Genomic DNA, 21,764 nt, shown 5'->3' with positions numbered 1-21,764 from the left:
TTTTTGGTCATTGTGAAACTTGGCTGTATGTAATTGACCTAGAGGTGAAGGGTTCTCTATCCAGCAGATGTTATAATAATAAATCACTCTCAATGCCACTTTTGTCCCCTTCTCCAATTCGGTGTACTATGATGCTCCCTTTGCATACATCTGCCAGTTTGCCAGTCATGATATTCTTCACATTCAGATCCCTCCTAGAGACCTGCTTCTTATGAGCATTCCAGTAGTGAATGCATAAAACATGTCCCAGTACATGATTCTCTCTTCTGGACATCCCTAATGCAACCTGTGTTCTCTGTGTCTTGTTTAGTGTGGAAACTATTTGGAGTAGGATTTTCTTTTTTGTTCCATTGCTGTGAAGAGTGCTGAATACATTGTTGGTGATTACCACATAATAAATAATAACAGAGGAGCCAGGTATGTCTTTATGTCTTTGCAGCAGATGAGGTATATGTCTGCCAGACATATAATGCTTGCTGTAGTATGTTTAGCAACAGTGAGAAAGTTAATATTTTTATTTTGTTTTGAAGTTAATGACAGAATGTGGCCATCTGTCTGCATTTTATAGGCTTTTCTATTTTTAAATACTATTTTCTTTCTTTGAAAGGAGGGCTAGGTTGACTATTAAGAGAGCCTGTTTATTTTACTAGTAAAGTAGATCTAGTCAACACTGTGGTTCAGGTAAAGTGGATATTTTCCATATCCTTGCCTTTCAAAACTATCTTGGGAAAAATATCCATATAATGTCTAATAAAACTGAATATATGTCTGGAATGTAATGCACAGGGGTATTTCTATCTTTTTTATATACTGTCATAACATATGGGGTTAGTTTTACAATGCATGTGTTAGATAAATAGACATTGTGACAAAAACTGGATGCAAAGTGTACCTACTGTAATTGCACTAAGATGAGCAATTCATCCTGCCTAGTGGAAAACTAGAAAGGTTTAAGGTTTTTAATTTTTCTTTTAATGAATTTAACACTAGAGAAAGATGATAGACTGACAGGCTTGGAAACTGTAATCCTTTACCCAGAGTCCTCTACCCATGTGACATAGACAGTGGCACTGCAAGCTTCTTTACAATGCTCTACAAATATGTCTTCCCCGTGACCTGGAAGTGGTGGGTCTTCAGCCTTTATGTCCATACAATTTTTGGTGCCTCTGCTGAGAACAACAAGAGTACTAAATAATTTATGCTGGCAGGGCTTGAAAATCCCACTTGCCACTGACAAGTAAAATGTCCCCTCTGGAACAATTTCCCAGGTCTTGCTGCAGAGGACCTCTGGCACTGCAGATTTCCTCTTTCTGTGAGCTGTTGTCCAAAACATGACCAAGTGGTTGGACCCTGGAGCATTGTTTCACCTTTTCATAGGTCCAGGGAGTGAAGAGATCCCTTAAATTGAGCTTCTGCCCTTAGGTTGCCAGTTCAAATTCAGGGTTGAATTATTAGCTGGTAAGGCAAAGACTTGGGAGTCAGAGTACCTGGATTCTATTCTTGACTTCCTCTGACTAAAGGCCTTGTCTACATACAAACTTGCACTGGTTTAGTTAAATCTCTACATTCCCATGTAGACACTTTTATTTCATTTGGGTGGCTTATTTTGGTTTCAGAGTAGCAGCCGTGTTAGTCTTTATTCGCAAAAATAAAAGGAGTACTAGTGGTGACACTAGTGGTGACACTAGTACTCCTTTTTTTACTTTGGTTTAGCTTTAACCTCCTCAGAGCTGGTTTTAGAAGTTTTCCTGCAGTGCTAAACTAACTAAAAGACCATTCACAAGACGGCTAGGTATAGCTGCATGGTGCATCATGCTCCATTTTGGCTTCCATGACCATACCACCACTATATTTTTTACCCATCTCAGCTTAAAAAAAAAAAAAGGCTTCTGTTTTTTTCACATTGCTCGCATCAGCTGAATTTGCTGATATGTATTGTGTATAATTTTGTATCCTGTATGAAAACTCAGGGTGTCCTAAACTTTACAGGTGTTAGGGTGTACTTAAAATGAAGACTGATCTGTATTTTCTTCGACATTAGTTTTATGTTACACTAATATGTACAGTTGTTACAGCTGTATTTCCATGTGAATGGCCTTTGGAATGCATTTATTATATTTTGCCTATATTAAAAATATTGAAATTAGGAGAGAGGACTATAAATGCAGTTAAATGGATACTTTTCACTTTTTAAAAAAATCTCAGAATGAATTAATATCGTCACTAAAATACATATTTATATTTGCTTGAGTAACCCTATTCTATAAAATACAAAATAAACTTAAGTTTATAACAATGAAGACAGTGAACACCCACAAATTTTTTAGTAGTATTGAAATGCCAATCCACTTAGTTTGATAATTTTTAAGGGTCCTTCCCCCAAAAAAACAAAAAACAAAAATAAAAACAAACCATAGCAAAGTATAGCAATGTATTTGTATTTGCAAGAGTTGAATTTCATTTGCAGACACGCATTCGAACAGCAGCGAAACTCACTGTTTATCCTATCCTGCGTAAACAATCTTTAGTTTTCATCTGACTCTAAAGACTATAATAATCTTTTCCCCACCTCCTCTGTTACTATACAAATGTCTTTCATGTTCTGCAGTTTTGTAAAGTAATAAGCATCAGTTGTATCCACAGATACTGTCTTCCTCCAGGGGAAAAGAAAAGCTATTGAGTACTGTCCATGCAGACTCTGATGCAGCAATCCCAACAGATCTCTTCTGTGTGGAAGAGGTTAACACCTTCTGAGGAGGAAAAGAATGCGGTCCTTTAATATACTTTCAGGAGAAGGATCAAGTGGGCCATATGTGGCTTGCTGAGTCAAACCACCTGGTGCTTGTTTGGAAGGGCTTCTTTGGAGTTGCAGAGAGAGGAGCATGCAACATGTACTCTGCTTCCAACCCCTTACACAATTTAAACTTCCTTTTTGCTTCAAGTACTGCTCCTTAAGTTCTCTCCCATTAATACAAATATATGGTTCAAATTCCACTTCTTTGCTCTTCCCACTTTTTTAGGTAAATATATGAATTTTAACTGGATAGTGTCTTTTTAAATATATGTCTGATAGACAGATCTGTTCACATTTTTCATATACCTGAGTCTCTGACGTGCTAGATCGTGGAAAGATTTTTAAATTGCTCTTAGTCTCTGCATAACATTATTTTACACACAATTGCTTGATTCTGGATAAGTATTGCTTATCTTTGGGTATGTCTACACTGCAGTGTAAGCCCAGGGTTTGAACTCAGGTTTAAGCCTGCCCCTCCTTCCCTTTACACACAAATCGCACTAACTCGAGTCTCAGACCCAGGGCCCCACAGGCCTGGAGAGTCTGAGCCTGCATCAAGCTGGGACCCAGGGTGCAAGTCCTATTTCTTTTGCAGTGTAGACATAGTCCCACTGAACTTGTGTTCTGGGAGTTCGCCAAAAGTATTCCACAGTCCCACAGGCCAACTTTCTTTGTGCTCTGAACAGTCAAGTTTGGTGGACACTCAGGTTTTTCCACGCTGCACCACGAACAAAGGGCTAGAGCGGCCACATGTTGGAAGGGCTCTAGGAAGTCTGGGATAGGGATGATTGGCCTGCATAATGCAGTGTAGACGTGGGCGCCTCAGGTTGGGATCCATGGTTCAACAATTCCTGATCTGGGGTTACAAATAAGTGAAGACACTCAACCCCTAGGTTAACAAACCCGGAGTCTGCTAACTGGAGTTCTACTAACCCTAGATTTACATTGCAGTGTAGACAGTGTAGTATCTTTGAGACCGCAACAAACAGTAATGAGTTAACAAAAACATTCTTCTAAGCAATTAAATTATTTAGCTGTTTTTGATTTGTTTGTTTGTTGTTTTAAAGACAGGACGTTTTCTTGGTCTTTTGGATGTTTTTAATGTAACTTTTCTTTGGGTAAAAATATTGCTAACACTGAATTTCAGAAAAACACTCTTTGAATTTGAACTTGTATAAATCTTTTCTGTGTTCTTATATTCAAAGAGAAAATAATTATATAGTTAAAAATGGGAATTCAGCCACTAAACACCTTTTAAAGACTGAAGCATGTCAGGATATTTTACCCCATCTGAAACAACTCGACCCAGTATTCTTGTAGTAAGCTCTTTATAGTTAAATGTTTACACAGAGAAGAGTGATGTTAATTTTCTTGTTAGGTTAACAGGTCTTTTAAAACTTGCTCTATTTTAGGTTTTGAAATAATTTTCCAAAGAGAAACATTTTAAGGCAAGTAGTGATTAGAACATACTTATTGAATTATACACGGAAAGAGCTCACTTGAACTGGAAAAGTAGTATAGACTGACTAGGGAATTGTTGCCTGCAATTCTTGTGTATTTTACTCTGGGAAAAAATGCAAAAAAGCTCTTTTCATTGCACAGTATGAATTTCTGCACTTCATTAACCCTCATTCTTCCCCTCCTATCATCCCCAATAAGTGACCACATTGCTGATAAGTACCAGATGAATACAGGATTCGCGAAATTTTGGAAAAAAGTGGATGGAATTGGGTACTGGGAACAATGATGTTACTCTGTAATATATTCTTTAAAAGAATGTGAAAAGTGGTAAAACAGGAGGATGTAGGAGCCTTTCTGTAACCATCGGGCAGTTCTAATTTACATGCCAACACGCATGAGTTTTATTTGACTATTACTCCACTATATATTAAGTGGTAGTTACCTTGGTAACACTTACATCATATGTCAGTGCTCTGATATAGTGCATGTTTAAAATACAGAAACACTTAATATAACTGAGCTTTTGTATGTTTTGCTGTACTGTATTGGGGGTGGGGGGAGGCAGAGAAAGTGTCTGTAAGCAGACATATTTTTTCCTACATTTTGTTGCTTATCATAAACATTGTGTAGGGACACAGAAATAGGCAGATTTTCTCTTAATGTTTAATTTTCATTGTTGCATAGGAGGGGTGAGTGAGTAGATGTTTTATTTACACAAGGGAGAAGTTGTAGAGCAGTTGAATTGTGTGATGATGTGGCAGTTCTCCATCCTAGCATCACTGAGTTGCTTTGTAAGAAATACTGCAGACAGTGCTTAATTATATGCAGCTGAGCAGCAACCCACATCAGATCCAATATTGACTATAGGCCAAATTCTGCCCTAATTTACCCCTCTTAAGGTTCACTTGTACATCTGTGGATTTACACAGGTGTAAACTGAGGGTAAAAGTTGGCTCTGTATCTCTTATCCTGCCCTGGAAAAGGATTCTGCCATTACCCCTCAGATAATATTCACATTGATTTGGTTCAGTTTGGTGTATAAACTGCATCACTTTGGTCTAAGTTCGCTACACCTCCTTGACTATAATATCTTATTAGATTGGTTACGCAGCAAAACTGTGCAACTAAGATAAATGGGTGCTATCAACTTTGGTGGCACAAAACTGCACCTCTCTTGATTGGCAACCTGGATGGAGTTCATCTTGGATGGGATTCCCTGAGTAATGGACTTTGTGTAGAACTCTAAGATCTAGATTCCGCAGCCTCGCTGCAGCCCCTTTACAACACTCTTATGTTTTTTTTTTCAATGTCTTTGTCAGTCTAGATTGTTTACATATAGATGAAAGTTTTTGATAGTAGAAAGATTAGGCTCAAATTCCGCTCTGTGAATGAAAACTGTATTCTGAAAAGTTAAAAATGAAGTGGAGAACATTACAGTCCTTGTTAGACCTATGTTAGTAAACAATCAGAAAGGTGTCGAATTTTCTTGGAATCTAGAGGGTGAAGGAGGATGGGTGGGACTATTAGTAGTTGGAGAAAGGAATGTGTCTAGTAGATGGAATCAGCTGTCATTGGATGTTGGATAGGGAAGTGGGTGGAGATGTGAATATTGTGGATGGTTGATTTACCAGCCTCCACAAAATTCTGGAAGCAGGACATGGTTGGTATCTGATACTATGCAGTGTTAGTTAACATATTTTTTTAGTCTTCGCAGTGTTGAATTCATTCGGTAGTTGTTTCTTATTCTGACTGTAGTACACCCTAAGTAATGCAAGTGAAGAAATAGTGGGGGGCAGGGAATAATTATAAAAAAAGAACTCAGAGAATCAACATTAAGGACATTCACCCACAGGGGTTGGTTGAACATGAGAAATTACCTTGTAATAGCTACAAGTATTCTTACAAAGATAGAGGTCAACTTTTGAAAAGAAAGCCACGGACTGTTGTGTGAAGATTGGTAAAGATCCCATCTAGCCATGGAGAAAAAACTACGACAAAGAGTTCTTTGCTATTTGCTCTGACAGAAGAAAGAAAAAGAAATTAATGATCTGGAGGATGGTGTGGATTGCACCCTCAGCAAGTTTGCAGATGACACTAAACTGGGAGGAGAGGTAGATACACTGGAGGGTAGGGATAGGATACAGAGGGCCCCAGACAAGTTAGAGGATTGGGCCAAAAGAAATCTGATGAGGTTCAACAAGGACAAATGCAGAGTCCTGCACTGAGGACGGAAGAATCCCATGCACCGCTACAGACTAGGGACCGAATGGCTCGGCAGCAGTTCTGCAGAAAAGGACCTAGGGGTTACAGTGGACGAGAAGCTGGATATGAGTCAACAGTGTGCCCTTGGTGCCAAGAAAGCCAATGGCATTTTGGGATGTATAAATAGGGGCATTGCCAGCAGATTGAGGGACGTGGTCGTTCCCCTCTATTCGACACTGGTAAGGCCTCATCTGGAGTACTGTGTCCAGTTTTGGGCCCCACATTACAAGAAGGATGTGGAAAAATTGGAAAGAGTCCAGCAGAGGGCAACAAAAATGATTAGGGGACTGGAACACAGGACTTATGAAGAGAGGCTGAGGGAACTGGGATTGTTTAATCTGCGGAAGAGAAGAATGAGGGGGGATTTGACAGCTGCTTTCAACTACCTGAAAGGGGGTTCCAGAGAGGATGGATCTAGACTGTTCTCAGTGGTAGCGGATGACAGAACAAGGAGTAATGGTCTCAAGTTGCATTGGGGGAGGTTTAGGTTGGATATTAGGGAAAACTTTTTCACTAGGAGGGTGGTGAAACACTGGAATGCGTTACCTAGGGAGGTGGTGGAATCTCCTTCCTTAGAAGTTTTTAAGGTCAGGCTTGACAAAGCCCTGGCTGGGATGATTTAGTTGGGGATTGGTCCTGCTTTGAGCAGGGGGTTGGACTAGATGACCTCCTGAGGTCCCTTCCAACCCTGATATTCTATGATTCTATGAAAAGATGAGCTGCTTCTCAGGTGCAGTCACCCAAACTTCTGACTGAGTGTTCAAGAAGCAATATAAACCTCTTTGAGAAAAGTTAGAGAACTTGGTGGAAGTTCAGAATTCTTCCTCAAACACTTTTAGGGTCATGGTTTGTTGTATGAAAAAGGAGAATTGATGGCTCAGCTTCACAAATACATTCTGTGGAACTCAAGAAATTGTCTCTGTATTTGCATATTCAGTTACCATGAATATGCTGAAATTTACACTAAGCATGAGGACTTTAGATAAAAACACTGTGTGCATATTTTACACAACAGAGGGCTCTACAGAGAGGTGCCTAAACTTCCAAAAGTCATTTGTTAAGGGGCTTATTCCTTCACCCACTTACTTCCCTGGTCCTTCTCGCATGAACAGAGAGCAACAATACCCAAAGTCCAAAGGTGCAAACAATTTGATGTTTATTGGGGTGAACTTCCAGCAACCATGATTCCAGTTTCCTTCCTTAGTGTTCCCCTTCCCAGCTCTGACACCACGGAGCCTTACCTGTATCCCTGTTCCCATTCCTGCCCTTAGCTAAACATGATTCCAATTTCCCCACCCCCATTCCCTGTTCCCATTCCCCTCCCTTACTTCCTGATTGACTGCAGACTATATAGTAAAACTTGAGTTCTGCTTAGCTATACCTTACCCTATCATTCTCCTGAAATTTAACTAACCAATCCTAACATATTGTAACATGATTATTTAACCAATTATATCCCACCACCTTAATTAGTTTACACCCAGCAAAATTAATTATAAAGCAAACAGAAACAACCAAAGAATCAGACAGAGATTATACAGACAAACAATAGCAAAGTGGGAACTATAATGACAAAACAATACAGAAGTGAGGATTTCACATTCCAGCTATTGATAAGTGAGTTCTTGCCAGACAGGATGCTATCAAACTAAGTTTTCTTTTACATCTTCTAGGTACTTCCCTTTCTCTGGAGGCGATAGGCATTATCAGGACAGGATTGTATTCCTAACAGCCCAATAGCACCTTCTTTCAATGTGACTAGTTTGGAATGTGAGGATGTGACCGTTCGCTTCTCAGCTTATGGCTGCCTCTGCTGCTTAGCCAAAGGCCTTAGCCTAAGAACAGGGCCTCAGACTGTCACAGTAAGAGAAGGCTCTTACACCAGCAGACAGTGATTTTGATTCTTTCTTTTATTCCTCTTTAACTAGCCAAGTGATAAGAATACACTTAAATTCTTAGAGCATAGGCCTTTACAGACAGGCCTGAATATCTATATCCTAACATCATTGAAGGAGCTTTTGAAGGGACTTGGCAAATTATGGGCAGATGACACTGTTGTCACAAGTCTCAGTGCAAATCTGGTTTAATATAATTAACAACAAAGAACTGAAACCACAGAAGGAGATAACTGAGAAACAATTCAGAGAATGTCTTTATTACTTAGCCAACATGATTGTTACCAAATAAAAAGTTCATAAACTTAGCCCAGAACAGGGAGAAGAGGCTGAAGCCTGGATGATAGAGTGGAATTCTGGGTTCTTCTCCTCCAGCATTTAAAATGTAAGATTCAGATTTCTATCCCATATCTATGTATGGGAAAGTGATTATGCTACAGTTTGTTGTCTCAAAACGGTAGAACATTGTGGAAATAAAATCACAGAAGACAAGACAGAATGTAAAGATCAACACTCCTATTTAACCATCTCAGCGTTAATCAAGTGTGGTTTTGGCACATTCAGGTTGACAAGGTTGCAAGTTTGTAATAGACAAAATCCCAGATTTTCAAAGGTATTTAGGCATCACTGCAATCAGCCAAACTGATTTAGGAGCCTAAAGATCATTTGAAGGGATTTAGGCACATAGGAGCCAAATCCCATTGACTGAGAATGTCGGGTGGGAGGGTTCTAAAAAATGTAAATTTTTCATGTTAAGGAGAATCACACACTCCTCTCGCCTTGCTTTTTTCCTGAAAAAAGTCATAATTACACATAATTTTCTGCTCCATGATGTATAAGTAATCTACAACAGTTAGATTGTTCTCTCTTCATACATTTGTGCATAGTAGTGTATTTTGGGGTGCATCCTTCCTCCTTCAGGGATCAAATCACCTGGAAAAGAATACGGAGGAAGTGTGGCTGTGATCTCGTGCTCCTCATCCTCACTGGCCTGCAAAGTGGGGTTGGTGAAATGCTGCAGGTAGCACTTCAAAATTTGCAAATTGAGTCCATAGTGTACAGTAAGAATGTGACAAAGGGCAAAACATGGTGAAAAATACAGACTTTCATTTCCTCATCCTGTAGGCTAGGCAGATCCATCAATCTTCCTACAGGCTTTCACAAAAAGGAATGAGGAAAGAATCATGAAAAATAATTTTAGTGTGTTCTTTCTACATGAAGAAGGTGGTTTCCTCTCATTCTTATGTTTATTATCAAATGATCTTGTTATTGGTTTAAGTTGATACATGATATGCAAGAGTTATAATAAAGGTATAGTAGTGTGTTTATTTATATAATTATGCGTGCGTGTTTGTGTGTGAATATACTAATAACAGTTCAGCATTTTATGTCCACAGTAATGCTCAGCCTTCAGGCTTGTTTATCTGTACAAAGTCAATTTGCCACACAAAAGCTCTGTGTTCCTCTTCCTGCCTTGCATCATTTTCAAAGGTGTTTAGGCACTGAGACCACAACATTGTTCTACCTAAGGAGTGGCAAGCCAGAAGCTGTTTGGAAGAGGAGGTCACATGTTATTGGGTTAGATTACCTGGAGATCTACAGGAATTGCTAGAGAAGGTCCTATGGACTCAGGGTTCCATTGCCGTGAAACACTGCTCTGAACTCCTCCTTCCCACCCTTCCCAGGTGCAGTAATACTTTTCACAAAGGCTGCCTTGCTGCAGTGATAGGTCCTTATGTGCTGTGTAGAAATTCCTGTCGTGCTGCTCAGAATAGAATTGTAAAATGCACTTGATCTCTAAATTATGCTTCTTCACCTGAAAAGCATAACGTGTTGAGTTCCTATCCCTGTCTCCACCACCGGCCGGGCCACATGATCCTCGGTGCCAAATGGCAGCACTATCGCATAAGTGGTGTGGAGATTCTTACGCTCAACTACATGACAAGAAAGAATACTATAGTACAGTCACCTTTCTCCTCCATGCAGTCACTCCTGACATTTCTTTGAACCTTTAGACCTTTTGCTTCCTGTGCTGGGGAACATATGGCCCCCAGTCACTATACATCACGTAGGTTTGTGATCGTAGAATAGAACTGCAGCTGTGCAAGCACTAGAATACTCCAACATGGATTCAACTCTTAAGCATTTGGCAATAGTTCAGAAAAGGAGCTTAATCTGGTTTCATCTAAAACTGTTTTTCTTTGTTCTAAAACATCCCCCATGATATCGTTGTGTTTGATATCTGATCACAGTGTAATGGGGAATGACGAAAAACAGAATACACAGGAAGTCCAGCAAAGTGCCTTTTTGCAGATATTTTCCCCTAACCTGTGGTGGGGTGATAGTGGGGAAACACCCGTGCCCAACCCCAACCCCCAGATTACAACATTCAAGGTCATTTTCCTTTCATCTGAATTAATTCTATATTAATAAAAGTCAGCACTCATTCTATTCTAATCTTATTCATATCTGTAATTAAGGGTAAATATAATAGTTTCAGAAATCTACTTACCACCCATTAGATTTTTAAAAAATGATTAAAGTGAAACAATTATTCAGTTGCAAAATATCATTTTGGTTTGAAAATCAAAGTTTCAGCTGTATGATGGAAGCAGTCCAATTTTTTAAAACTACCATCACAGGTATTAATCAGTTTTGATAAATGCAATTTTTTATTTTTTAAAAACTCAATTTGTGGTTTCATTTTCTGGATTAAGTGAAGGTTTCCTGGCTAAATTTAAAAGAAGGTAGAGCTGAGAGTGTGTTAGAAACACAGACCGAGTTCCAGGTAACAAACAAACAAAAAATCCAAATTGACAAAGAACTGCTGGATGTCTGAATCTGGTAATGGATCTTGCTGTGTTGAGATTGCTTTTCTTCTGTGTTGTTTTTTTTTTTTTAACTCAAACTTTGAAATCTGACTGGAAAATTCAGTGTGTTACATTCTTTTTTTTGATAATACAATGTACACTACAAACTATAGAGTTCTGAAGGGTGGCAGGAGTGCAGGGGAGGGATTTGCACATAGTATGCTAAATTGCAAGAATATGTCTGTAAGATTTATATGGTTTAGCTCAAAGATATGCAGCATCTTGTTTCCTGTGTTTCCTGGGTAGTATGCTGGTGGGACGCAAAGATAACATCAGAACATTAGCTTGCACTAAATGGAAAACATGCAACCATTTTAACCCTGTCTAAAGTCAGGAGAGGAGTTTGACAGATGTAACACTTAACTTGCAAGTCCATCATTTCTTAATGGCAAATATGAATTTTGAATGCCTAATAATTCGTACAATTATGGACAAATATGGACAAAGAGCCTTAAATGCTGTGTAATCTGTGGCTTCATGGTTTGTAAATGTTTTCTCTTTCTCTTTGCTGCAGGCCATTAATAATGTGACATGTAGGCTGAACAATAATAAATGACCATTGTTCTATTTACCTGCATCAGAAAAAATACATATATATTTTATCTTACTTTTCCACAGTGGAGTGTTTAAGGAGGCCTCCTTAACTGCACAAAAATGCATGTTTTTGTTGCCTTTGAAGAATGACTTTGTTGTCCCAGTGAAAAACAAAGGTTTAAAAAAAAGAAGAAATTAGTGTATGTGATGATGATAAAAGTTCATTAAGAGACAGCAATGCTTTTTCAGGAAAGACTGATCTTTATTATAGATAAGAAGCTGCTTATAACATCCTACTTTACATAAAAATTATTGATGGTAAAATATGTAGTAGTAATTGTGACCATGCTGTACATGCAAAGGTAATGCACATTCATATACCAAGAATATACACGTAGAGTCCTTGAATGAACAAACCCTACAAGCAACCAAGGCGGTATCATAATGTTGGAAGTCCTTTCTTTCAGTCTTTCTTAAACTTTTGCATATTTGTGTTCACACATGTCCAAAGTACCAGAATGCTGCTTTATATATAATCCATATATTATTATCTACCTTTGTAGATTCATGTCAACAAGCGTTTGGTACCAAGGAATTAGTAATCATTATAATATATAATATATTATAGTGGAAAAGAGAAGTAACCAATAGCTAAACAAAAAAAGACTCATGGGTTGCTTTTAAGATTCTTATCACTGCTTATTTCCAATATAGTTGTCTAAGTTTTCTGTCTGTAGAGATCTCACAGCCTTTCTAGGTCTTTTAATGAAGAAAACAAAAAATATAATGTGTGCAAATTATTTTAGATTAACCAAGATTCATTTTATTTTTACAAAAATTCAAACTCCATTTTTATGTATAATCTTAAAAAAAAAATCAAATTACATCAAGTAGGATGTATGTAGAAAGCTCTAAGGCTGGTTGTGAGTTAAATCTTTCAGACCACTAGCCACTAGACACATGGATAATCCATGTACAGATTAGCTGATCTGTCTTTATGTGAAAAATGTACGTATGATAAAAAATACATGGTTGAGTCAGATTTTTGTGGCTAGCAGTCTTTCATTCCAGAATGAATTATTCAATAAAAGACATTCAATAAAATTATACATTCAATAGTATATTCAGAATGAGTTGATAACTTTTTTCAGGGAATTTTGTATGTGTTTCTTTGCCATTATGTGACTCACTTGCGAACATTTTTGTCAGTGCAGGTGTATATTAAAAAGAGCATAGTCACCACAGGTGTATATTAAATAATTGCTAAATGTAAAGATATTAGCAACAAGAAAGTTGAGACTAACATTCTCACATTTTTAAAACCTGTGTAAATTACATCCTTTTGGAATTTCTATAATGCCAAATGCTAGACAGCATATTATGTAAAAAGCCCTAAAATAGAATCAATCAAGGATTACTTGTTGATAACCCATTAGTTATTTACACATTGCTCATCTGGAATAAAAGTAAGATAGTTTTATAGAATCAAAAGTTATCTTTGGATGTTTCTAGAAGTACAGTTAGCGAATAAGGATGTTTTAATTTCTGATTTTCCAGTTCATGGGTCATATTTGACCAACTGCTTTCATTAGAAGACATGCCACTTTGTTGAGCTATTTAGGAATTAAAAAGACTGTCTTAATTTAAAACAAGGAGCCTTTGTTTTAGTTGGTGACTGCCTTGTGAAATTTTTCAGTTCTCAGCGGGTTAACCAGGGAACAGGGGCAGAGTCATAATTGGCCTATTTAGAGTATTTTGCATGTGAATAGTGTGTTAGTGAAGCATTACTAAGTCTGTTGTGAGTGACATGGTGATTAGAATTTAGATTAGGGAAAACACATTCTGTACTTTATCAAGTACAGTAATTAGTTCAGTCAGTAAAAGTTGATTACAAGTAACGATAAAGTTAGATTTTTGGTACTTAATTTTAAAATTTCTTTATTAAATGGTAAATTTGTTCTTAATATAAATGGTAGTATCTATACCTGTTTTATTGCATATCAGAATAATTAAAAGAACAATGTGTTCAGTGCAGAGTATAATCAGGGGATTTATATATTATGGGTAAGTTTCAATGTAGTTTATAGCAAATAGAATCTTACTCTTAGAAAATTGTTCTTCTTTCATACTCTCTTACAGATTAAAATTTGTCTTTTATTGTGGTCAGATACTGTTTCCTGCTATTTCATAAAAACTAGAGTCCTTTCTTGACTGAGTAGATTTTGCATTTGTGGATGTGTATCTTGTTAGTTATAATACAAACATAAACAAGATATACTTAAAAAGTCCTTTGCTGCTGCTGCTCTCCAATAGCCTGAGATATTTGGGGTTATTTTTTTCCCAATAACTTGGCAAATTAGCCAGGTTTTTTTTAGCAATGTGTAATTTTATTTTTACATCGTAATCAAATATTGTGTACTTAGCGTGTATATTTTGTATGGTGTCTGCTTTGTGTATTTCATGCACAGACATGAAAATCTTTGATATAGTCAGATAGTCAATGTAGTAACTATTTTAATACACACTGAACCATAATATTAGCAACATGATAAAGGTTTTTTTGTTACCAAAAATATGTTCACAGGCACATTTTGTCTGTTGTGAAGAAAATGAATAGTACTCAAATATATTTCCTCAATGTAGCTTCAAAAGTTTGTGCTAAACAATGATCGTATTTGCATAAAAAAGCATAAGTCTACTTCAAATGTAAGTAATTCTAGGTTTTTTGTTTTTTTTTAAAAAAAGAAATTACTCTATAAAGCATCCTTAGCAAAGGGAAAGACCCTGAACTGGAAATGTTTAATACTGTGTATTTTAAAAACTTGGAGGCTCTTAACTAGTATTTCAATTTGCTTCATGCAGGTTTCTTTACATTGTTATTTTAAGCAATAAGAAATGGCTAATGGCCGGGAAAGTTAGATTTCACAATATCTATTTTTAAAATCTTTTAGCAAAGTCTCCTTGGAGGTGACATGGATATTGGCAACCCAGGAGCTCTCTCACCCACCAAACCTGGCTCTCAGTACTATCAGTATTCTAGCAATAACCCCCGAAGGAGGCCTCTTCACAGTACTTCTATGGGTGAGTTACTTCGTCTTGAACTTTTTTTTCCCCATTAAAAAATAACAATTGAAATTTCATTTTATTTAACAACATTTTATAGTAAAAGCAATAATTTAACTGAAAACGACAGAGCATGCTTGTACTTTCAGCTGGCAATACAAACGGGATTTTTTTAATGTTAGCTGATTCTTTGCTTCCCCTTGGTTGCACACACAAGGGTCCTTTTTAAAACAAAACCATGTAAGGAGGGAACAAATTATCTAACACACCAAATCTACACGTTCACTATTTCCCGGCATCTTTCCATCAAACTTCCTGATCTCAGTAAGCAGCAATGGTGTCCATTTTATTTTACCAAAATGCTAGAAGTCTAGACTAAAGCTGTAAAAAGCATAATCAGGTAGCTTGTTGTTCAGCAAATTTCAAAGAAAACATGTCTTACAATGACAGGTTTCAGAGTAGCAGCCATGTTAGTCTGTATTCGCAAAAAGAAAAGGAGTACTTGTGGCACCTTAGAGACTAACAAATTTATTTGCGCATAAGCTTTCGTGAGCTACAGCTCACTTCATCGGATGCATTCAGTGGAAAATACAGTGAGGAGATTTATATACATAGAGAACATGAAACAATGGGTGTTACGTGTTTTAACAATGTCTTACAATGGCATTTTATCTTTTTTTTCAGAAGTACAAACAAAGAAAGTTCGAAAAGTTCCTCCAGGTTTACCATCATCAGTAAGTACTGCTTGTCTGCCAAGCTTGTTTGTGTTGTCTTTTGCTTTGTTTGATCAAAAGGGGTTATAAATGAATCCAATTCCAAGCTCATAGAGCATTTATCAATAAAGACTGTAGACAAGGTAAGGATAGTCTAAAAATCTTGTCACTTGACCAAACTTTGAAGTGATTAATTACACGATGAGGACAAATGTTTCTTGGTCATGTTGATTTTCAGCAGGGAAAACTCCAAAGAGAGCTCTGGAAAGATGCCTGAAGTTTGGGTAGTTACCTGTATGTGGCTCTGGATAGAATGAGCATTAGTTTCACGTGTTGGTTAACTTCTTTGTCAGTATTATGATGATTTATGGATTTGCATTTTAAAAGAGGTTTGTGGAAAGGATTTATGAGAAAATTACATGGGTCTAAGCCCAGAATACAGGGAGAACATCTTTATTTTCTACTGAGGTACCTGAATTAGAGTTATAAAAGTAACTGCATCGGTAGCTGTCTGCATGTGTGATACCAGGTGTCAACCAGTGGAATCCAGCTGTTGCCAAAGGCATTACGGGTTGTTTAATAAATAAAGATATAGTGAATAATTACCCAGATTCCCACTCTCCTCCCGCACCAAATATGATGTATACTTGTAATGAATATCCTTGATTAATTTTTTTGTGGGAATATGGATACTATCTCAGCTAAATAGATACATTTTTTTTTCAGTGCTTACCTTGAAATCTATATCACAGGCAATTAAACGCTGAAAAGTCTTTTCAGTGGTATATAATTGTTTCTTATGTGATCCAAATAACTTTTCATTTGATTTTTCTCATCTACCAAAATTTGATAGATTCTTCTTTTTCTTCTTCTTTTTATTTTTACTGAAAAAAAGCTTAACAAATGTATATTGCAGTTTTTAAAAGTATTTATCTCGGCATAATGTACTGTAAATTGATAATAGCCTTAATAGAGACGATAAAGTATTACAATAAATATAGCTTGTAAGTTTTAGTTGGCTAAGAATTATATTTTTCTCTGCACCTTTCTATTAGTTTTGTTTGTGCTGCACTATTATATAGGTTGATAAAGCATTACATCTGTGCTAAAATATATTGGATAGATTTTCAATCAATAGCTGTAAACAAAAAAATCTTATACTGAAAAACGGACAACTTTTTTCACGTCATAACCATATTTCCATTATCTATAAATGTGTGTATTAGGAAGACTTAAGTGGTAATCAGTCTTGCAGAATATATGAACAAATTAACATGTTAATCTGAGATGGACTTTTTGTTTTTATTGTAAACCCAATTAAAATTGAAGTTTACAAACGAACATGTTTTAAAGAGGCACATTTACTCCTGTGAATGTGAGAAACTGTAGTCTCACTACTACTCATCTTAGAAATAATAAAATTGAAATCTGAAAGGGACAGACTATGAATATCACCATTTAAATATGAGAGGCGAGGTGGCTGAGGTAATAATATCTTTCATTGGACCCACTCCTGTTGGTGAGAGAGACAAGCTTAGAAGAGCTCTGTGTAAATCTGAAAGCTTGTCTCTCTCGCCATCAGAAGTGGGTCCAATAAAAGATATTACCTCACCCACCTTGTCTCTCCAATATCCTGGGACCAACATGGCTACAACAACACTGCATACAATTAATTTAAATGTTCCAGTTATTGTTTTCTTTGTGATATTGGACATATGTGAATATGTATCATTTTATTGTTGAAATATGGAAATTGTGAAAACAAATTTGCTAGTAATAGACATTTTTTATTAAAAAGTCACTGTACCTATTTTTAAAGTTTACTTAGCTATGTATTTTTACTGGCCTTTTACAGAAATAGTTAATATCCCCTCAAAGGTTTTTTGTGAGTGTTTTATGCTTGAAGTTAGCCGTGGATTTAATTTAGATGAAACTTTAACTTTTAATAGCTTATATGACAACTTCAAATGATATATTCCTCACAGCTGTTTACATTTTGAAGCAAGCCAGTACATAATATGGATAATATTAAATACAGTAGAATGTACCTTTGAATGTTCTGGAATGGCAGAATAGCTTTGTGCTGTAAAAGCCACATACTTGCCGTAAGGCGGAAATGCTTAAAGATGCAGTGCTCTATTTTCTATCTTATATTTAAAATTAACAATTTGCTTTTTCCAGGATTCAGAATTTTGCATATTTCTTTCTGATACACAGTCTATTTGTGTGCTATATTGTCTGTTTTCTACTTGCTTAATCATTGTCATACAACAATTTTCCATAATTTCTTATGAATTAAAAGTATTTCCCTGTAGACAGCTGACCACTTCAGGACAATTACACTGATACTGTTATATTCTTGTCATAAGGAGAGAGTTTTATTATGATGCTGTCTGCAGTCTAGTCTCACTGTGGAGATAAGGTTGGTAGGTGTTTCTATTAGAAACCTCTCCAGTCAGGGGCTTAAAACTCTGCAGTGAAAGTTTGCTTTGGGCAGATTCTGAACTCACAAGAACCAGAAGCATTTGACTTTTTTGCACAATGGTATCAAACCTCTTCCTCGTTTAAACCTTTTTTAAAAAATTGTATTTTACATTATTGAAATACTTAGCCTTTTAAACTCTCATAAAACCTGTTTGCTTGTTTTTTAAATAATATTTCTAGGCCAAATAATTCTTAAGGTGGACTATACACCCTTAAGTATGTGAAATTTGAAATTGTGTTTTACTAGGCATACAGTAAACAAAACAAAACCCGCAACCTCCCCCACTCATTTTTCCCCCAAATACTTTAATTGTACAGTGTTACCTAATCAGAATATGTGATAAATTAAATGTAAATATTCAGTGACAAGAATATAACAAAGATTCTTAGAGATGCATAACATAAGTGTGTTTGTATAAATATAACTTTGGCTTTGTGCTATACATTAATATATATCATGAGAAACCATTTGCAAACTTCATAGATTTAATCTGAGCCATTGTCATCTTTAAAAGAATAATGCATCTTTTAAAAGAATCAGAGTTTATGTATGTGATACATCTTGCAACATTAGCCTAGATGAGACTATTATGTTGGATAAACAATAGGCATTTATAAATTGAGTAAATAGATTACATTATATTTAGCTGATAGGATGAAAATATTATTGTCTTTCTATTAAAATGCTTGTATTAAATTGGTCTCAGTATTACTTATACGATGGGTTACAAAGGATTTTGGGGAGCAGTTTCAGCTGGTTGAATATATAAATGCTCTTACACAAAATTTCTGCGATCGGTTGTAACAAATACATTGTCTCTGGCTTTTACTGATGGTTGATTTTGAATGCAAAGGCAATTAAACTGTAAAAATAATCAGAGTTCAAATAATATTAGGTTCTGAGTTAAACACAAAGTCAAGAAGTTCAGAGTTAAGGCTCAAATGTCATCTTTAAAAATTCACCCTATTGTGACAAGGTGCATTCCAAACAGTGCATGATCTGCCTTGTCTTTATTCAGAAACACTGCAGTGACTGTGGGGGAAAGAAAACATAAGTCTGGCCTCCACAGCAAGCCCCAGTCTGGCAGAATGAATGAATGAATTACACTTTTCATCTTACGATCTCAAAGCACTTTATCAGCACTGTGTATCTGAGCCCTTATTCCAGCTGAAGTGCAGCCACCATTGGGGACTCTACATACATTTCATTGCAAGAAGAGGACAAACTTGTAACTTGGGGTGGAATAATATTTTTCAACCCTAAAAACTGGATTTAAATAAGTATACAAGTCCCAGAATGTTGTTTCATACCAACATACTCTATACTTACCGAATATAATGTTACCTAATCAATCTTCCTAGGTAAATCAGCATGCTATTTCACATAGCATGTACAAAATATCTTTCCGTAACACATTCACGTTGCCCTTTGTGAAGAATATCTCCGCTTCTTTCATGGTTTCAGGAACTCGTGCCAATTTCAAATTTCAAGTCTGGATTTGTTTTCCACATCGTCAGTTTGACCTAGTTTTCAGAACATTGTATTGGTAGTTAGGAGATCTAGAATCTGTTCCTCACTCTGCTTGGCTTATGGTGTTAATTTGAGCATGTCACAACATCTTTGTGCCTCAGTTTCATATGTAAATAGGGTGACAGTACTTCCTTTGACTCTCTGGATTATAATCTCTTGGGACAAGAAGTGTCTCTTAGTATGTGCTTGTACAATGCCTAGCATAAAGGGACCCAGACCTCTGGGTGTGTAGGTTCTATCATAATAAAAATAATTACAGTATCTACCTTTGTAAAGGGCTTTGCAAACCTTTGATGAAATCTGCTGTCGAAGTTTATTAGCCAGCACATTCCAGTCCAAAATATTCCTGATTCTTCTGTATTTTTATCTCCTTATCTTTCCTTCTTCTGTAACCTGAATCTTTTATCCATTTTGGTTACTGGCAGTTTAATCACATCTGACCTTTTACTAATATATATACCTAGTGCTTATGAAGTATATCTGATATTGCTTACTCCTCTTATCCTGACCACTGGAAAATTGAGAGCAAAACACAGTGGGCCATACGGTTCCCTCCATCTCCATGAGTGAAGGGAATGAAATCTGGCATATGCCTTCATAAATAGGATGGATGCAAAAGTGAGGAATGGTTTCTTTTCTTACTCTCTGCCTCCTATCCAGAGGGTCCAGGAGGGGAAAATGTAGGGCTGGCTACACTAGCCTTTCACCACCTAGAGATTCCCCTAATCCTTAAATTGCCAGCTCACCCAACTTCGATCTTCTTTTGCACACATTGAGAGCCACAACTTTGCCCATGGAGTCTGGGAGTGAAAAGATCATTCGTTAATTCACCTCCTTGACATGCAGTTTTGCAACAAGAGCTATTTGTCTGAAGTGAGTATTTTATTATGATTATTTTTTTCTTTTATAATATATACCAGTGGTTCCCAAACTAGGGGCGCCGCTTGTTCAAGAAAAGCCCCTGGCAGGTTGGGCCGGTTTGTTTACCTGCCGCGTCCGCAGGTTCGGCTGATCGCGGCTCCCACTGGCCGCAGTTCACCGCTCCAGGCCAATGGGGGCTGCGGGAAGGGCGGCCAGCGCGTCCTTCGGCCCGTGCCGCTTCCCGCAGCTCCCATTGGCTGAGAATGGCGAACCACAGCCAGTGGGAGCTGCGATCGGCTGAACTGCAGACGCGGCAGGTAAACAAATAGGCCTGGCCTGCCAGGGGCTTTCCCTCAACAAGCGGCACCCCTAGTTTGGAAACCACTGGTAGATACAGCGCAGAGCACTTCCAGTATCTTCTGCACTATTGAAAGGAAGATATGTTCTCTGCCTCAGTGAATTTATGATCTAAACTGGACACAGACAAAATAGTTATGTCACATAATACACCAGATGAAAGTTCAGTCTCTTAGCCCTGTGGGCATGTTGGGGAAAATCGTTCTTGAAAGTCTTTGTGAAACAAGTGTGCTTTAAAAAGGGATGTGAATGGAGCATGGTCATATGGAAGAAGGGAAAAAATGGCATTCCAAGCTTAGGATGTGGAATGAAAGAAAATGTGAAAATGAGACTATAAGGAAAGAGAGAGCAGTTAGAAGGGATATTTTGGAGGAGCCTACTGGATGAGTAGTATGCAGAAATAAAGAACAAAGATATATGCTGTATGGTGAATTGAGTAAAGCCTTAAGGGTCAGGTTAGAGTTTAAGGTTTAAGCAGATTTGAGGTTTCATAAGCTTAAGTGCCATCCATCACAACGACTTTGTACCCGAGAACTAAAGGTCTATGCAGGTCTTAAAACCTACTAGCTATTGCAACAGCTGCCAGGAACAGAGTAAAAATGTTGAGGATAACTTTAAAAGGACTGAAGAGGGAGAAGCTCAGAAAAAGAGAAATCACGGCATTCCCTCCAGACACTCATATGCTCTAGTGACGCTTCTGGCTGCTGAGGATGAAACCAGGTCACCATTTCAAACAATGGCTGCTTGTAAGTTTTCCAAGTCTTAAGTTATCTTTCTCTGTAATAAAGCTTTCCAGTAACATGAACAAGCCTACTTGATATCTTTAGTAATCTGATTTTCTCTCTTCTGTGTGGTGTGATTTTAGTCTTATAAATCGTGTTATTAAAAGCAATAATTATTGCATCTGATGAAGTGAGCTGTAGCTCACGAAAGCTTATG

General features: G+C 37.1%; 1 protein-coding gene across 13 annotated transcripts in view; it reads left to right on the top strand.

Moving 5' to 3' along the window:
* Positions 1–21,764, top strand: part of TCF4 (transcription factor 4) — a 316,621-nt gene that overhangs the window by 179,964 nt on the left and 114,893 nt on the right. For all 13 annotated transcript variants that reach the window (XM_074952379.1, XM_074952376.1, XM_074952383.1 and 10 more), the window contains 2 exons: positions 14,768–14,897; positions 15,564–15,613. In XM_074952379.1, coding sequence (XP_074808480.1) covers positions 14,768–14,897; positions 15,564–15,613 — 180 coding nt within the window. The remainder of the gene's footprint in view (positions 1–14,767; positions 14,898–15,563; positions 15,614–21,764) is intronic.

Source organism: Natator depressus, chromosome 5 (genome assembly GCF_965152275.1).
Source record: "Natator depressus isolate rNatDep1 chromosome 5, rNatDep2.hap1, whole genome shotgun sequence".
Classification (NCBI taxonomy): domain Eukaryota; kingdom Metazoa; phylum Chordata; order Testudines; family Cheloniidae; genus Natator; species Natator depressus.
This window is presented reverse-complemented; position numbering and strand designations above follow the sequence as displayed.